Genomic DNA, 19,562 nt, shown 5'->3' on the forward strand with positions numbered 1-19,562 from the left:
TAAAGGACAACTGGTCTCACAGTCTTTCCTCTGCAGTGAAGAAAAAAATGCATCCACTAACCTCTTAAGGCACTTACAGTATGTTAGTGTAATAGCACACCAAATACATCCTTAATTAAAAGACATTACCCTACTAAAAATAGTTCTACTGTGGCCAGAAAGGCAAAGTAAAAATACCATAGAGATTATTAGTTCATAAATTTTTCAAGCATCCTGTTGTGCTAATTTAACAGCCAAACCCTGAGAAATGGCTCATGTTAAAACATCTCAGAAGGAGGGTTCAGCAATCCCTGCAGAACAGCCAGGAGAATACAAACCTTGAGTTTGCTTTTCCCAGTGAACTAAGCACAACCAGTTCCTGTTCAGCTACCAAAAAGGCCACAAATATTTCAACTGTGTGGATGACACAAGCGTAAATACCACACAGGTCTCAGCCAGTTTGCTGGCAAATTGCCAGTGCATTTCACCAGTTTGCTGTCACTGAATTTTGTTCTCCAGAGGGCATGGAAATAAATCATGGTCATGTTCAGGACAGTACAGGCACAACAGGAAATTTTTGCTTATACCATCCCCTGCATCTACAACATATATTTAACTTGAAAGTCCAAAGTATGTAAATTGACCTATTACTATTTTTGGCCAAGACAGAGTTTGGTCTAGGATTGAATTTCAGCTTTCTTAACCGTCCTATTTTACTGACAGCCAGCATTCCCAATCCAGCAGGGCTGCTGAGCTTACAGGAAAGAATGCATCTGATCCAACCCAGTATCTTGTCAATGACAATGACATTAATCTGCTCCTGCAGCAGAAGTCACCTTCTTTCCATTCTCCCACAACCAAACAATCCCCAGGGAGTATGTCTCGACCTTCAGAGGCTGTGGCAGGGACAGGTTTAACAAAGGGTGATGCCCAAGGCTTAGCATGGTTTCTATTTTCCCCCATCATTAAATGGGAAATTATTCTTGATGACTTGTGATGGTCTTGGCCATCAACACAAATGTTTGTTTGGCCCTCGTGGGGTTTTTTACATAAATTAGCACAAAACCAGTGACAGTCCCATGGGTCCTGATCCTGTACTTATTTCTATTTTTGGATCTGAGTTTCCAAGAGACAAACTACTTCCATTTTAATTTAAGCAATTCCAATGCTTTGATGAATCAAGAAAATCAAATTTCAATGCTTTGATGAATCAATTGGTCAGCTGTCACTCAGCTTTGGTCTGACAGGAAGCAATGTGTTTTCAGTATAAATCATGCAAAACATGATATATTAATGCAAGGAGAAAAATGAAAAGGTGACCCCTAATTGTCCTTGCACTTTTCTAGCTTTGAAATGGGAGCAGTTACCTCAAGGTCATTTTTGCTTAATGTACTCCCAAAAAACCCCTGATTTTCGTACAGTGTGAAAATATTGAAGTATTCCCTGATCCCCATTCCTTTTTTGGGATAAGTGGCTGATGATATCCTTCTCTGTAAGGATATCACCCAACCCACTAGTAAAGGCCAGAGCTTCTCAGCTTCAAATAAAATAAAATGAGCACTGAAGGTATATTTAAGGAGGAAAAAACCAATCCAGTCTGAGAGAAAAACCAGCATTAGTCACTTAATATCTTTCTTTTAACTGTGGTTTGAAAGAAGAAAGATGTAATTACTCAAAGCCAGCAATATTTTCAAGACAAACCCATGCCACACATTATGGTAACTCCCATCCCTGACTGATTTCATGGGATCCTTTCCCTTTGTTCCAATAACTTCTGAAATACAGGTATAAGCCCCTAATCACTTCAACAGTAGTTATTTTATTTTGCTATAAAACAGTGAAAAGTTGACATGCTTCTGTAAAAATGCTCTCTGTGCAATGAAGAACAGCTCAGGCAGTGCTTAGCATGCTCCAGCAACTAGAGGGAGATACAGCACATTCAGTGTTTGGCCTGGAACAAACCTCACAAAAAAGGCCTTTCCCCAACAGTAAAGAAGTTGACAAATCTAACAAGTTCAAGCCCCCATCCAGGCAGTGCCTCCCAGCTCGCCCAGAACACATCCCAGGTTGGAAATGCCCCCCTTCCCAGCAGGTTCTACAACTGCACCACCACTTACCTCACTGCTGTGATGCCAGACAAAAGAGTGAAAGTGTGAGCTGGGGACATTCTTACTGAAGCTATAAATCAACAGCATCAAAAAGAGGAGACACAGGAGCTTAAGGTCCCTCTCTGCTCAGCCAGCATGGCTGTCCTGCCTGTCTCCTCACATAAAAGTCACACAAGCCAAGGAAGAGACCAGAATTAATTCCTGCCCCTTTGCTGGAATCAAATCCCAGCAGGCAGTGAAGTAACCACAGCTCAGTACATGCTGCTGACATCCCACTCGCCAGGAGCCACTTGTACCTGTCTGTCCCTGCTCCAGAGGCACTCAGGGATCTGAAACACTGAATGTGTAAGGAGTCTCCTCCTTGATTAGATGACCTTGGGTAGGTGAGTCTATAAAGACACACCTTCAATTTTTTTTCAGGTATATTGTCATATACCAAAAAAATCATGAGATTATCCTTTAATTCACTACATTCTTTCTGCTCTAGTTTTCAATTTCAATGTTCTTAAACACTGGGAAATAAATGACTGACAACATTTATCACCATTCCTAATGTAAAAGCCAGAGTGGGAAAAAAACCCTCAGACTTTCCAAACCAAAATGGATTTGTTGACTTTAACAGATTCAAATTGTACAGTGTGATTACAACTTCACAACCAAAATGCATTTACACCCCCTAAATGACTCTGTGGTCCTCCAAGAGGTTTGCCTTGTTTTTCATGAGAGAAAATGTCTGTAAAAAGTGCTTGAAGACACACAAATAACAAAAACAATAACATGTCAGAAGAGAAAACTGTTTTTTCCCCCCGTGTTCTTCACACCAATGAAAATAAATTACTACTAGAGATATGATAACTGGACAAATGAAATACAAATGGAGATTAATCTGATAAAACACTTAGCATGTTATCTGAGATGATGATCTGGAGTTTATCTCCCAAAAAGGCATCTGGAACCCAGGAACAAAGAAGACAATAATGCAGGACAAGAATTAATTTCAAATAGCATAAAGCAATCTAATAATCCCCAGTCTGCTGACAAAAGTGACAGGGATTAGAGCAGAAAGCCAAAGGTGAGGTTATTTTATCTAGTATTTTCAGCGAAACTTAACTGGAGAGTTTTGGGGTAGGGGGAACAATATCAAACCTGCTGGCAACGTAGAAAACTCCACAAAGGCTTCCTTTTTTTCTCGTTGCTCCAAGGGAAGCTGCCAGGGCATCTGATGGGGCTTGGCCATGACCTTCACCTTGTAGGCCATATTGGGCTTCAAATTAAAAAAATGGTACTTGTAGCTAGCAGCCTTGACAATGTCAAACTCTTCTTCATTAAGGAAGATGACATGACTGTAATTACTGTTTGTAGGGAGCCAGGACAGCTCAGCAGAAATCTGGGTTATATTGTCCACTTTCAGATTAGAGGGGGCCACTATGACATCCTTCCCGACCAACAGAGTGCACTGCAGCTCGTCGGAGTTCCCCTTGTTGGTGATGCTCTGGATGGATATTCTGTAGGTACAGGCAGAAATGTTGAGCTTTTCTATGAGAGCTTTGGTTCTGCTCCCCAAGGCGACGTTCATCCGGATCTCCTTGTCGACCAGAACGTTGTAGCTGCTGATGGTTCCCCAGCCGGGTGGCACTACCGGTGGCTCCCAGCCCACAATGACACTTTTGGCTAGTTGTTTAATAAGGGTGATTTTTCTAGGATAAGGCACAATGTCTTCTCCAATTTCGTCAATGTTCACATCCAGAGTCCCCGCGCCGTTGCTGACCACACTGGAGTCTATGTGGCTTGGTGGACTTATCTCCAAGAGATCTCCTTCCAAAGTGGGACCCGAGTGGTTGATAAAATTCTGATCTTGTTCGCTGCTTAATGTGCTCGATAACCGGGTCTCGTTGTCTTGAACAAAATCCACAAAATTTGAAGGGACTAGTCCTCTTTGTCCATCCAGAAGTTCTCCTGGCGAGAAAGAGCAATGCCATTAAAATCCTTGGAGGAGAGCACCTCCTTCATGTCAATGCCTTTGAGAGGGGACAAGGCAAGGAGGAAGGCAGGAGTGCAAACCGTACGTAAACAACATCCACAGCTCGAGAACGTAAAGGGAAACACCAGAACTGCCAGCAAGCCTTCCTGTCAACTTTCATCTCGCCAGTAGGAAAAGCTGACACCATAAAATACCTTATAATTAGCTTTGCCTGCAAGGAGAGGCTTTGCTGGTGCAGAAACTCTGTTAATTAACAGAGCGATGATAAGGGGTAATTTTAGCAACTGATTTAGCGGTAGACGAAGGGAAGGATTTGGAGCGCATTTGACAGACGGACTGATTTCAATCTGCATGAATTAGCATGAATTCACAGACTGAAAAGTAAATAAAAAAAATATACCTTCATAGAAACCATCTTCATCCATATCTCCGTACACGTACAGGTACTTTCCTGCCGTAAGAGGGAGCTCTGCCTCTGGATTTTCGTTTGGTCCATCGAAAGGGTTGTAACTGCAGGGAGTACAGGGGATCAGGGAAGGTGGACAGCTCTAAGGGTTGGGGTTTTTTTAAATTAATGAAAAAAAAAATCAGTTGAGGGGGTCTTTTCCAGTCCCCACATTCCATTTGTTTTATGTGTCTTTTACACAAGTTTATTAATTTCTATGAAGCCAAGGTAAAAAAAAAAAGAACCAGTGAGTTTCAGATAAGGAAGCTACTGAGAGACAAAAAGCTATTTCTAAAGTATTTAAATCCATATCCATCCTGAAAGAAATTGTTAGTCCCCGAAATTTTTATCACGACAGTACTTTATATCTGACATTTTCAAGTGCAAAGCAAAGATGCGAAGGGCTTTTAAATCTTTTCCTGCTGGAGAAAGGAATTTATAAGAGCAGATTGAGACATACTCTGTAAAGCAGGAGGTACCAATTTCATGTCATTTAGACACTGGAATATGTACTGGTGGGTAAGAGAATCATGTCATGTTCAGCTCCCTCTGACACTTCAAGCACATGGATGTGGCACTATTTTGCAGTCAGTGCAAGCAGTAAAGGGGACTGTTATCCATAACATTGATTCCATGTAATAATTCAGTGTGTGAATAAAGTGAGGGAAAACCTAATGCTGAATATCACAACTGTGTATTATACATGTAATGAGATGGGGGTTTTACCTATAACGGGCAATGCAAAGATGGACTTTCCCAGAATATCTCTGCTTTGAGGTATTGGAATTCTGATCATTATCCATCTGTAGAGGGGGAAGAAGAAAAGAAAAAAAAAAAAAGATAATGTTATTACAAAGAGCTGCATGAACAGTTTTCCTGACAGGTGATATAAATCAGACAGTGAACATGCAACATTGAGAAGAAACAATAATTAAATTCCAACATGGAACACAACTGGTTAATTTAATATTGATAGCAGTGACTAAGCACTTAAGACAAATGCTGAGTTTAGAGCTAGGAATTTACCATCATATTTAACTCAAATCTGCAAAGCCACACATTTATTCCATTACAAATCTGGTCTACAAAACCCAGAGATTAAATTGTGGTGCTGAATCAACATAGACTCTGCCTATTTTATCTCTGCACCAGGTGTCTCACTGCTAAAACAGTAATTCTTTCTCATATGCTTTGAGCCTAGCAGAGTTTTTAAAGTGAGAGACAAACTACCTTCCACTTATTTTACAGTACGCTGCGAGCCATTTCAGAAAAAATGACCAACTTTTTCCCAGTGCTTGAGAGACCTTTAATTAAAGTAGAAATGCCAGGTAAACAGTGGGATCAAATAACATAAACTGTCTGAAAATTGACTGAAATTTTACCATCTAAACAGAGTGAATACTGAACTGCAACTTTCAGCTCTAAACTGGTCCCTGTCAACAGCACACCAGAAAAATGCTGAGTTCAGTCACTTCTCCTGTGAATTAAATCTCAAGAGGTGGGTTAGCCCAGCACACACTATTCTGCCAACACCTGACCCCAGTGAGGAGCACAGTAATAGTCACAGAACAGGCATTTCCCCTGTGTAGAATTTAGGGATGTATGCACATTTGCAAGGGATATCACCCTGGCACCTTTATATGGTGCATAACTCAACCAAGAATGGTTATTCTAGAAGCCTTTGTGACAACCAGGGCAGTTTCAAATATATATTTTTTGCAGGTTTGTTTGTTTGTTTATTTATTTATTTATTTATTTATTTATTTATTTATTTATTTATTTCAGACTTCCCAGCATTATTGCTCCATTTTTAGATTTTATTCATACACTCTCCCTTAGGTCCGGATATCTCTGAAAAGGAATGGAGCTTAATTTCTGTGAGCTTGCATAATGTAAGTGTGTATCACATAATTACACTCTAGAAGGCACAAAACGTACAATTCTCCAAAAGAGGGCTTGACATTCTCAGTGAGAGATAACTCAAAAATAATAGAAAAAGGGAATTAAATTTGACGTGTGCTGTTTCTGTTCCTTGCTGTTAGTTCTGCTTCCCTAAGTCTCCTTGCTAAGCTGCTTTTTTCTGCTTTGACTACTTTGTCTGTGGCCTCTTCTAAAAGCAGTGAATGTTTCCACTTTTCAGCAATGCTGCTACACAAATATACACAAATATTTTTTGTGGATAATCCTCGGATATGCCCATGGAATTCCTACTGTACAAGAATCTAATATTTTGTTGAGTATCCTACACAATACTCAGGCTTGTGATCCATTTAGAAACATTTTGTTTCTGTCAACTTCCACAGGTTCAATAGCAATGAATTTACATAACATAGACAGAAAATATGCACACAGTTGCAATTTATTTACTCCTTTAAAGATTAAGGAAGGGATTCCAGACTACAAAGTGAGGGGTAAAATCTAAAGATCATTTCCTCATGGGTGTCTGCCCACACAAAACAGACCTTTTAGTATTTAATAGAAAATTATACCCTTCTATAAAGTTTTCAAAATTTGTCCTATGCCTTTTTGTATATGTAACATTTCTCCTAAATATTAACAAAAAACTTGCTATGGCAGCTTCGAAAAGCTCTTCTGAGCTTCCCACTGGATTTCTACCAGAATCCTCCTGAAAAGCAGAAAACCTTTCCAAGAAAGGAGGAACAGAACCTTTCAAAAGTACAATTAAACCCCAGATATAAAGTTGAATGGTGGAAGACTTCGGTGACAACATCCTGCAACTTCCACTTCCATTTTACAGGCTCAGGATGGGTTTAAGGGAGTGCTGGAAAGGCTGGAAAGGCTTTTGGGAAGGCAGTGAGAGGATTCTCACATCCTGAACACCAGGCAAAGGACGAGTCCTGCAGAAGGAGCTGCTTTTCTGTCAGAGCATCCCTGCCTGGCCAGGGCACTGCACATGGAATTTCTCTTCCATTTGCCCAGGCTGGATCAAAGTCAAACTTCTTGTTAGATATAATAAACCCCCTAGTAAACCTGCATAACACAGACCTGCACCAACCCAGGCACTGAAGTGCTGATTTCCACCTCATGCACAGAGGCAGTGACACGCTCTGCCTGCATCACTGAAGGTTGGGGCTTTCAGGGAAGCTCAAGGTGCTCACACACCTATTTTTTATGTTGTGCAACCAGGATATCAGTCCTTCTTTGAAAATATCAGTTCCATCCCCACTGATCGTGTTCTCAAGCTGTCTCAGAAAATGAGAACATTCACGTCTTGACTTTCCAAAAGCAGGTGGATCAATCTGCATCAGCCCCCTGGAGCAGAGGAGTCTTGGCCCCTCTAGCACACATTTCCAGTAAGAAATTTAAAAGGACTCACGTCTGAATCAAATCTGCATCTTGGGGTACCAGATCTTGACTTGGACAGGAATGTAGGTTTGACAGACAGTTGTTCTGGTTTGTCTCCAGATATTTGGAGGGGTCGTATAAACTCTGAAATCACACAGCGACTTCCAGAAGGACTTTCATGAACTGGCAGTGAACAAAACACACACGAGAATAAGGAATTACCCTCCAGCAGAAACACTGCCAACTGATCAGCAGCAGTGAGTTATTTTCTTCTCCTGTTAAAAATCCTTCCAGAAAAAGACTACAGTAGGTAGACTGCAGAACACAAACAGCTCTGCCTACATAGTTCCCAGTCTCTTTGTAAAATCTCATAAATCACAGCCATATGCAACAAAACATAATGTAGAAGGTATTTTAACTCCAAAAAATTCAAAGTTACATTTTTCCTTATGGAAAAAAAGGCCACCTTCATTCTGAGCACCTTCACATGTATGGAGAAGTTCTCTGGCATGCTGTGGAACATACCCAGCCCTAACAAGCTGCTGTTAGAATCTTTATTTCTTTTGGGGACTCTGTCAAATACAGGAAAGTAGAACCAAGTCATACGTTCGTCTTCTAAGAAAGTGACTGAAATGCTAATGATTTAATTGGCAGGAAATTCATTTTGAAGTGAAGTGGTTTGACTCTTGTCAGGCAGTAAGTGCCAAGAGCACCTGCTTCATACTTTGTGAGAGCTCCTCTCTAGCACCAGCACTAAAACAAGTAATTTGATCCCAGTTCCATCTCTCCAGTTTCTAAAAAATGGAAGACTTGGGCTACGAAAAAGGAAAAATCTTCATAAAATCCTTTTGGAATATTTCTGTTGTGCTTTTAAAAACAGTTTTTAAAAAGCATAAAAAGGGCAGCGTATACTGCACGTTGAATAACCCAAGGAGGCAGCCTTGCAAGAGGCTGATCACTCTCATCTCCCACTGACTCAGGTGAAAATCAGGCCTAGAGGTGAGGGGAGACAATTAAAAAGAACAATGTCATCAAAGTTGCAAGATGGACTAATGAAGTGCTACCTAAAATACTTCTCCATTTTTTCCCTATTACTGTTAGTTTAGTCCCCAAACCACAGGACAGCAGGAAATTGTAAACTGAGCTCAAGTTATACCTGCAGCACGAGCAGGAGCTAAAGCCAGGCACAGTCCTTGCTGACACATTCAGATATGCAGAGTGAATTCTCCTTGCCATTAACATAATGAGCCTGTGCTCTAATTTTTCAGCCCCTGAAAATGTGTAGGTTCAGCAGTTCCTCCTCCTGCTCTGCCAGAAGTCTGGACAGCAATGCTTTGCTACTGAATTGCAGCTTCCCAGACCACGTCACCAGGAATTATCAGTGGAGCCTCTTTATTTAAACTGCAGAGGAGAATAAGTTCCAAGAATATCATCAGAGGGTTTTTCTGGTGTTCTCATTAGTCCATTATGATTAATTTTCTCTGCATCACCGTAATTTACAGCAGGACAGCTTAAGCCCATTGACAGCAGGGTAATGTACAACTCACCACACAAAAGATTAATTACACCCAGCCCCGCTTACAGCAATCCCCAGGCTGGAAAAGGGCACATTTTTTATTCTTGGAACCTTTCTCACATATATAACAAAAAAGTCATCCCTGTTCAAAAACCTTTAGCCAATTTAGCTCCTTCTGTTTGCTGTTAATGTTCTTGCCATATCAGCCTGTCAGCGCCAAGCCTATAAATAATTGGGCCAACTGTGATTATTCATTCAAAGGAAACTGCTGTTTGGTCTCATACCTCCTGGATTCTTCAGGCTTTGTTTTTTAAATTAGTTGCACAACATACCAAATGTGGAGAAAGAATTCTAGGACAGTCTAGCCCTTGCTTTGAATACATACAGGATAACTAGGATAGAACAGGCATTACAAGAACTGCAGGAGAATCAGGACACTGGAAGATATTGATCTGTGTTATTATTTCTTAAAGCAGTTTAAAAATTATTGCATTTTCAAGGTCTTCTAATATCTGCAATAAACTGGAAAGAACTGATTTTCATGTCAGCCTTATCATATAACTTTAGCAGTTAATTCCTGTGTATTCTGGAGAGGAGCCTCTTTAAAAGGTCATGAGACACTTAAATAATATATGCAAATTCATGTTGATTCTATGTACGTAGAGCCACAGTTGGATTTAAAATAAACACAAGCATCATCAAGTAATGCCTTTGCAAAAAACCCCAAAACTGGGATCCACAGCTCACAGAGCACATTCCTCCTGAAACCTCCTGAATCTCTGTCATCTCCTGGTCATTTCTACAGAGGAGGGTTATTCCTGCAGATTGTGAATGCAGGATACACACAAAAAAAGGCTGCCTGATATCCCTGGGCTTGGGTAACAGACTGTGGAGGAATGAGACCTACAGAGTGTTTTAAAGCTTGTTAACTGCAAACTAAGCAAAAAAAAAAAAAAAAAACAAACCCAAATGAAACACCTTTCCTTTCATATCTGCCCTCTGGAAAAACCACATTTTAAAACTGAAAATACAAGAGCTCAGCTCATAAGAAAATGCATCAGCATCTAGAAATGTCTCTTTTTTTTCCTCTAAATACTAGAAAAGAACCTTATAAAGCCACAGGTTTTTTGTCCATAAAGTCTTCTGGAAATCCATATATGCTCAATGTGGCCTTTATTTTACCATGCCTAGCAAATATCTGTTAAGGAAGTCTGAAGAACACCCTTTCAAGGGAAAAAGAAGATCACTGGACCTGATTAAATGTTTCAGGAGAATTAAAGCTGCCCATGCTTGCATTACAATTAGACTCTCCGTTTTATTTATTGCAACTGCTGCTTCCATATGGACTACCTAAATTACCTAGGCAGACCATTTAAACGAGCCTCTTATCTGATGAATAATAAATCTTCAGGTTTCTGTATCTGATTGTGACACGATTATATGTTTAAAGTGAACTTTTTATGCTCTAATCCATTCTGGCTAGGTTTATTTCATTTCCTGATACATTCAAACATCACCAATTAAGGCAAAGCAGCTGGTCATAAACTGATCTCATTTCCGTCATTTGCTTTGCTCTGAAAGCTGTCCCTGTGTTCCCTCTTGTGTTCTTTCTTCCTCACACATAATAAAAATAATTACACTTCTGGTTTGAAGAACTTGCTGTACATTACCATCATTATTGTGGAAGGGCTGATTTCAATAATTAGAAATCCTGCCCACTTGCTCAAACATCACTTTATTGTTATCAGTGCATTCATACTGAGCCTGAATGTTGCCCAGGGATTTCTGATGTTTATTCACTAGTGCTGCAGGCCCTCAATTCTTAGTCACAGAAAAATCAAAAGGTTATGGGAAAAGATTTACAGTCTTTAAATGCCTTCAGCTGTGCCTTTACTCAAGGATTACATGGAATATTTCTGTTTGGTGTGTTTTGAAGGCTTTTAAAAGAGGTTTTTCCGTTGGTATTTTATTAGTTTGGAGAGTCTGACTGAGCACCTTAAAAAATTTAGGTGATTTTCATGTGAGGATGGGGGCTTGCTTAAACCAACTGCAGTGATACAGGCTGGACCTTCACTAGCTGCCTGAAGGACATTTCAACACCTAACTACCTTTTCTTTAAAATTAATTGTTGCTTTGAAAATCCTGTCCTTAGAGACATGAAGAGCTAATGCTGCTGGTATTAAGGAAATTTCTGCTAAATTCTCATGGCTATCAGGAAATGCCTTCAGAATTCTCCATTTACTGCACTTGGATATCCAACTTGGGTACAACTTGCAGCTCCAGAAAAGCCTATGAATTAACATGCACCACAGTGGGCAGGGCTGCCAACAGCTCCAATTTTGTGCTCAAGAACCCAAGGCATAGAAAAATACAGAGTTACTGAACTGAAATGAAAGAGGGATGTCACCTTGGTTCCTTCTGACTTGGTTTCACATCGAATTTAGCACCCTTCACTGAAAATCACTGCTCATCTGTAGCAGCAGGGAAATGATTTGTGATCCCTAGGCCCTGCTCCTCAGAGTTTTTCTAGAAGCTTAGGTAAAAAAGTTGAAACTATTTCATATTTCCAGTTCCTTTTTCACACTTACTTTAAAACAACCTTTGGTGAATTTGTAAGCAATGGGAATTAACAGACAGCTGTTTTTTTGGCACAACAAGTGAAGCGATTCCAGCACGGGTGACACTGGGCTGGCTGAGGACACTCCTCAGCCTTGAGAATAACACTGTCATAATACACAATCTAACACGGGATTTACATGGAAGTGATTTTCAAGTGTGCTCAGGTAACCCCTTGCCTTGACCTTTGCAATTTTCTTATGAATAATGGATGGTTTACAAAGCTCTGCACTTAGGAGAGCTGTTGCCTCTGGCAACAGGAGATGACCTGGTGAAAGTTCAACACAGATCTTGGATAAACACACACTGGTGACTATACTGGGCACTGTAAGAACAACAATACACATGCAAATAAATTTTTTTAAAAAAACTTTACGTTCTCCATTTGTTTTCAAACTCAAATCAACAATATTTTTGTTGAGACTCTTCTGTTTCTAGAACAACTGGGAGTTAGATATTTAAACACTATTTGAAACAGTTAAAAATTTAAACACACCTTTGCACAGTTTAGCAAGCAGCTGCAGATATTATCCTCACTCAGTTCTCTTAAAATATATCCCATGAAACTCATTTTCAACCAAAATCACTTTATACCAGAATCTGTGTTTTGTAGACAGTGTTTGCTTCTATTTTAATTTTTTTAATGTTTTACTTTCAATTTTTTTACGGAGAAGTGCATCACGTCTGTTGAACAAATGAAACTGAACCCAAACCATCTTCATGTCTGTCAAAATGGTCCTTCCAGTTTCCCCATTTTCTACCCATCTCTATTTACACTTCCCTTTTATGTAATGGCCAGTACAGTGTGTGTGGGTCTCTGTGTTTTCTTTCCTCATGAACTGCAACTTCAACAAGATAGCAGATCTACCCCTGTGTCCCTGAAACAGGGAAGGTTTGACAACAAAGCCTGTATGTCCAGACAGCCCTTCTTCCTACAGTGAAAGCATATTTTTTACATAAGAAACACCCAATTTTAACACTGAACTGGTTGCTTATCACTACACCCAACAGCAATTAGAGAGAATTCTGCTCCCAGCAGTGCCCAAATAAATCTGGAACAAGCTCAGTGAAGGTCTAAGAGATACTCTGAAATCCAAACAGGTCACAAAACGGGAACAGGAGTGGATTCTGCCCTCCATTTGTGCAGTAAACTCTGTTTACATCACAAGAGTTGCAGCGTAAAACCCACAGGGCAGAACCGACGCCCACCAACAGAACGCTGCTCCTTACCTTTGCCTATAGAAGTGGCTATTCCATTCATTAACTGGGATAGAGATTTACCAGGAGAACCAGAGATATCTGAGGATGCCAACGTGCTGCTGCTCAGGAGATCAATCTTCCCTGCCTGCTGCCGAAACTTCTCCAGCTCTCTGGACAGGAGGTTAAACTGCTCGCTCTGCGTCCGGCATTTCTCCTCCAGCTCTCGGACCTTGGCCTGCACAACCGAGACACGACACGGACGTGTCACTGGGATCACAGCTCTGAATCCAGCAGATTTTGATGAAGCCAGGACAGGCAAACCATTTGGGATAAACAGGCCCGCCACGGTCTCCCTCTAAATCTCACCCACACTTAGAATGAAACCTGGTGGTAACCCTGTAACATTGAGGTAATTTCTCCTTTCGTCCCCGGTTTCCAAAGGGGAAATTCCTCATCGTGTATTTTGGCAGTGCAAAAAAAAAAAAAAATCACTGCCAAGAACACCTGCAAACAGATCCTACAGCTTTGTGACTTCTACACACATCTGAGTGTCAGTTTTGTGTGCTCTTCCAACTCAGGTACCTATTTCTGAGGTTTGCCCATCCTCTGCTATTAAGCTGAAGCCTCCTGAATTGCTAAATTAACATTTATGTATTAAAACCCAACAAGAACGAATACTTTTTTAAAGCTACAGTGAATCTCAAAGATAAAATTTCTCTGTATTCATAACACAAATTAATTTATTTCTGCTAAAGATGTCTCAGGGTATCCATCTGATCTATTATAAAACAAAACCCAATAAGAAGCAGAGACACTGTGGGAGTTTTACACAAACATTAAATGCTTGGGGTTTTTTTTAGTCTTTCATCTCTTGGTTGTGGTTTTGAGGGACTGAAATGTGAGCCTTTGCTGCATGGATATATCTATGCACAATTTTAAAAGGACATTAAGCAAACAAAGAAGTAAACAGGTCTGGGTTTTTTGGTCCCCTCTTTTAAGGATGAGTTATTCTACTCTCTAAGAATATGCACTGATTTTTCCACATGCAGTTATGGAAACTCTAGCTTAAAATGAAAAATAAAAACCATCACAATCCAAACCTCAACAAGATGCTAAGCCCATTTTAAAAATATTTTTGAAAAAACAGTAATGTATTATTATTTATTAATTTTAAAAGCATTTGCATTTCAGTATATGCCTTCTTTGTCTTCTCTTCTGAGTATGTAGAAATTTCAAGTTGTTCTGTCATGACAGTTTGAAACCTAGAAGAGAAACGCTTTTACTGCTTAAGGTTGTGAGTTAGAAGTGAGCACAAAGCTGGTACTATACAAAGAAAGAAGGGCCCTAAGATCCTCAGTGGAGCTAACAGGAAGCATCCCCCTGCTCATCCTCGTTTCTTGGCTTCAGGCATGTGCTTGGTTTGCTGTCAGCCAGCCAGACTCACCTCACTGGAGAAAACCTACGTGTCCATGGACGTCACTGCAGAGCGAGGCGTGTGCTCACAGCCCCAGAAATCTGGAGTTTTGTTCTGGGCTGTGGTTCCTCCCAGATAATCTGCCCTGATAACGATGGCACAGAGGTGCCAAGTCTACCAGACCTCCCTAAAACTGGCTCTGCCTATAGCAGTGGTTGTATGAAGAGACATTCTCTGCTGCAGACAGATTGAATGTCTGTCACTTGGCGCTCGCCAAGCTTCTCATACGATCTCATAGTTAAAAATGCTTCTAAAGTTAAAATGGCTTCTTGAACAGAAAATGAAGCAGACTTCATCCATTACGAGACAGACACTGTTCACACGAGACAGGGAAGATGATGAGCAACTTTCCAAGTGGACAGGTTTGAATTCAGACCAGTAATTAACTCACGTGTTCTGCTATGGGGATATTATTTCATAGTTTATCAGTTTGTAGCAACAATAGTTTTCACTGGGTGGTTCAAATCGACCCCAGGTGAAAATACCACATAAAATTGTCTCTGTATTAACAAAGAAACAATCTGAATTCAGACAAAATCCACGCAGTCAGAAAGTTTACAGTGCTGAATAAACTACCAAACCATTCCTACTGGGCATGCTCGTAAGAAATTTGACTTTCAAAACCAGGATCTGAGTTCTCATCGAATCATGCCAAGGTTAATTTCTCGTGGAAAAAAGTCCTGATTTTGATGATTTGGTATTTGGCCAAAAAAAAAAAAAAAAAAAAAAAAATTGCAAAGCATGCTTGCATAACAATGGTTCCAGCACGCACCTCATGCAAGGTTGGGCAGGGCTATCGGACTCAGTTTAAAGGGAAAGGTGCAGGACTCAGGACAGGGAAAGGAGAATTTATGCCCTAAAATACCTGCATGCTGTCCAAGGTGTTCTGGATGAAGTGCAAAGCAATAAATCCCAAACAAGACACAGTAAACAAAGAGATGTGAAATAAACAAAGAAATAAAAACAGTTTTGAATACTTTTGTTTGTTTGTTTTTACATTTCAAAGCGAAGTATATTAGAACAGTTCCACGTGTCAAAACATGCATTAACACAAACCACGCTATAGAACGCTTCAGAAATCAATATTGCTGCTGATCTCAAACTGCAAAAGGCACATTAAATAAAATGCTCCAAAATAATGCACTTGTGGCAGTAAAAAGCGAAAGCTTTGGCAGCCTTGGTGGGGTTGTGCAAATCACAGGCTGCAGACAAATCAGCTACACAGGAATTGTGCTCAGCTTGATGGGGGGGTAAATAATCTCTTGCCTGCCTTGTTTTTTAATTATGTTTTCCTGCATTATATACGTTCCATCAGGCATTAAATAATAATTTAATCCTGTGTTCTGAAAGCTAAAACAAACTTAATATATCTGGTGATAATGAAAGCCTATGAGCAAAACACGTTCTGTGGGAATATTGACTTTTATGAAGGAATTCTTTAATTATTTATTTTTTTAACAGTTGATCGATGCACCTGAAAAAAGCACCTTTCACCAAGGCATGTGCACTCACAGAAATACTGTGGGAAGCTAAACAGACTAGAAATCAGCTTTTGCTAAAAACAGATTTCCAAAGGAAATATTGACAATGCACTTGCTATGATCAATCCATGGCACTGCCTGTTCTTTAAGGATACATTAACCCTTAACAACCATTTAATGCCTTTTCTTTCCATCAGGCAGAAAAATGAAGTGTTCTCTCTCTACCACACCCTTTCAAGGTTATTTGAAGTATCTAAATTCTTTCATTAGGTTTAAAATTTTAAGTCCCTTAACACGTCTCCTTATGTTTATCAGACTATTTAATTAGGAACATTAGGTAACTGATTGCTATTTGCAGCTGTATTTCCAAGCTAATAAATAATATTTCTCATAATTAATCACTTCCTTTAATACTATTTTACAAAAAAAAAAAAAAAAGGTCCCAAATGAGAAACTGAGGTACACAAATCACTTCCAACAGCTCAGCTTAATGCACTCCTAACTGAATTACAAATCTTAGAGGCTGCAATTATATTAGAAGATTAAAAAAAAATAAAAAATCTGTTTGCCTACATATAGCTTGGAACTTTCAGAAGTGATGATACTGTACAGTTATCACATTCAGAAGGGAACCTGAACAGGCAAAGGTAACACAGAGAATCTTACCTCTAGCAACTGAACTGCTCCCTCATGTTCCTTCTTAGCTTCAACCTGAGCCTTGTTTTTATGGAAAAGGAAAAAAAGGAAAAGGAAAAAAGAAAAAGAGAAAAAAAGGAGGAAAAGGGAAAATCATTAGTCATGCCACATATAATATGCTCCAAGCACATGAAGTAGCATACTGTATACACAAATCCAGAGCCAATTACAGTCTGGAAGGGGTGGCTCTGCCAGTATTACTCCAGCACTTGGGCTCCAAGCCTCTGAAATAACTGCTTATTTTTAGGAGATTGAATCTCAGGGAAGCTTAATAGCATTGGTATTTTGCTGGACCTACACGAGCAGGCACAACACACTGCAAGATCACACCATAAGTATCTCTGAAACCCTCTAAACTAAAACTGAAATGGAGTTTGGCATTGAGGAGGTTCATAATGTAGAAACCTTCAGTATCAGGTAGGAGAAAGCAACACAAAAATTAAGCTCTTTCTTTTAATGAAGCATCAGTATTTATCATCAAAGCAAATAGCTCACAAAACACCTCAAGACAGGCTGGCTGAAAACAGCAGTGCAACATTTAGGGTCCAATCAACTGGGTCAAAGACAAAAAGAGGGAATAAATAAGAGCAGAACAGTATTTTATGTGGCTCAGAAATTCACTTATCAAATCGTGGTCGGGCAAAGTCTAAACCTTAAAACCAAAAAACAGAAACTTGGTGTTACCCTCACTTTATTTCCATTTAAGGTTTCAGTACCTCCTTCACTGAAGCTTGCCCCAGATGAGCACAAGTTTTGTTAACCATTGTACCATTCTGCACATTCCTAGCCATAGAAAAGTCTTGCCACCCTCCTGTCTGGCAGAGGGCAATGATGGACAACCCACAGGATGGACACAGACACAGCAATTTGAACTTCATTCCCCTCACCTCTAAGGGCTACCCTACTCCTTCACTGGTTTCAGTGGAAGCTGGGTCAGGCCATAAAGTCACAACCAGAACATCCACCCAAACTATACTTCACTGTCATGCAGGATAATAAAGCCTCCTTCAATCCTGCCAGCACAGTCATATTTCTTCCTGGACTACAGTAATAAGTCTTACTGCTAGCACTCGATAAATATTGGCTCCACCAGCATCAGCAAACATGTGATAACAGGTAATAGAAAGCCTTGAGTCATCCATCATTACAAGTTTAATAAAATCTACCCAGAATATGAGTTCTGGATAAATGATTAGAAGACCTGCATCAATAGCTATCTCTCTTTCACATCCAGCTGCCCTGTATTAAGGTTTCCTTAAAAGAAAAAGGACCATCTGATTCCCCATCAGCACAAAATGGTGATGAGCAATATTGTATTCTCACTTCTAGGCTGAAAAAATCTGACCTGAAAAGCCTGGATTTATATTAAAAAGACAACAAACCTTTATTTACATTGAAAATGTGATAGCAAATGCATGGGGCTGTACCAGCAACTTGCTTGGCTTTGCAGTGCCCGTTTTGGTGGTTCAGCAGCAGCTTTACAAGGGTAACAAGATGTGCCATGAAATGCCATCCTGTTACTGCCCAGAGTTACTACTTTCATTTCACAAGAACTTTCTCAAGTAATTTCATGACTCTAACAAAAGAGAAGGGAAGAAATAATCTAACACACACGTACCAGGGACGTTGGGAGGTCTTCTTGCTTCAGGTCCACTGAATTTAATAAGAAATTAAGCACTGGCTGCAGATGCTGAGCCAGTTGCATTGAGTAAAATACCAAATACAACATAACCTCCTTTGTGCTTGACATCTGTCTTGCTGCAGCTTAGCAAAAGTGACTGGAGAAAAGACTAGCACAGAGATTTGCCCCCTGATGCCAAACCAAACGTGGTTTTGTTAGATGAATGCAACAAAAATTAGCAAGAACTGCTGTATCTTTCTTTGATTTGTTTGCCTTGCCAGGACTTAAATTTCTAAGTCCAAAATTTATGAGGAAGTTCTAATAATAACAGCTGAATATAACTAGAAATGGCATTTTCAAATGTGCCTAAGTCAGTTAATTGAGAAAGACTAAAAGAAAATTAACGGGAAGATTTCATTTGGTCAACTGCAGTTTTCTATTTCAAGCAAACTACATTAGAAACATTTTTTATTCTGCTGAGAATGTCCCTCCCTGCCAATTCTCTACCAAATTATCATTAGTACTATTATTTCCGTGTTTCAATCTAGTCCAGCAATTGGAAAAACCAACATTAGCACTGAGACAATTGCAGCTTTAAGTGACTTTGGTAAGATTGAAACTCAATATCGTGTATTTTGTATCATAATGAATACTGAGAAATTGCAGTGTGGAAAAGAGAAAAAAAAAAAAAGGTCTTAAAGTGATTTGTGAATTAGAGAATGACCTTGGAAATGAGGTACTTAAAAACTGTTTAGTTCATTGTGGTGGGCTGACCCTGGCTGGACACCAGGTGCCCACTAAAGCTGCTCCATCACTCCCCTCCTCAGCTGGGCAGGGGAGAGAAAATACAGCAAAAGTCTCCTGGGTCCAGGTAAGGACAGGGAGAGGTCCCTCAGGAATCACTGTCATGGGCAAAACAGACTCAGGGAAAATCAGTTTAATTTGTTAACAATCAAATCAGAGCAGGGTAATGAGAAATGAAATCAAATCTTACAAACACCTTCCCCCCACCCCTCCCTTCTTCCCAGAACGTTCACACAGAACGATCCGCAACGGGAACCAGCTTGGCGGTCGGCGTTTAAGTTCTCCAGACCAGCAGCTCCATTTCACGCCATTTACTCTGTCCCTGCAGCCTGGGA

At 40.0% G+C, this 19,562-nt stretch overlaps 1 protein-coding gene across 20 annotated transcripts in view; it reads right to left on the reverse strand.

Annotated features, from left to right (window-relative positions):
* RIMBP2 (RIMS binding protein 2) overlaps window positions 1-19,562 on the reverse strand; it is a 115,114-nt gene that overhangs the window by 24,488 nt on the left and 71,064 nt on the right. For 13 of the 20 annotated variants that reach the window (XR_007629268.1, XM_050318334.1, XM_050318336.1 and 10 more), the window contains exons 5-11: window positions 16,773-16,823; window positions 15,491-15,511; window positions 13,182-13,386; window positions 7,851-8,002; window positions 5,240-5,316; window positions 4,469-4,578; window positions 3,234-4,043 (exon numbers count right to left, since the gene is read on the reverse strand). Coding sequence is in view for 19 of the 20 variants with exons in the window: in XM_050318334.1 (XP_050174291.1) it covers window positions 3,234-4,043; window positions 4,469-4,578; window positions 5,240-5,316; window positions 7,851-8,002; window positions 13,182-13,386; window positions 15,491-15,511; window positions 16,773-16,823 (1,426 nt within the window). In the remaining variant the exon portion in view is untranslated. The remainder of the gene's footprint in view (window positions 1-3,233; window positions 4,044-4,468; window positions 4,579-5,239; window positions 5,317-7,850; window positions 8,003-13,181; window positions 13,387-15,490; window positions 15,512-16,772; window positions 16,824-19,562) is intronic. The other 7 variants (XM_050318335.1, XM_050318350.1, XM_050318352.1 and 4 more) reach the window with 1 other exon arrangement.

This window comes from Myiozetetes cayanensis, unplaced genomic scaffold (genome assembly GCF_022539395.1).
Source record: "Myiozetetes cayanensis isolate MyiCay16 unplaced genomic scaffold, myiCay2020 scf21, whole genome shotgun sequence".
Classification (NCBI taxonomy): domain Eukaryota; kingdom Metazoa; phylum Chordata; class Aves; order Passeriformes; family Tyrannidae; genus Myiozetetes; species Myiozetetes cayanensis.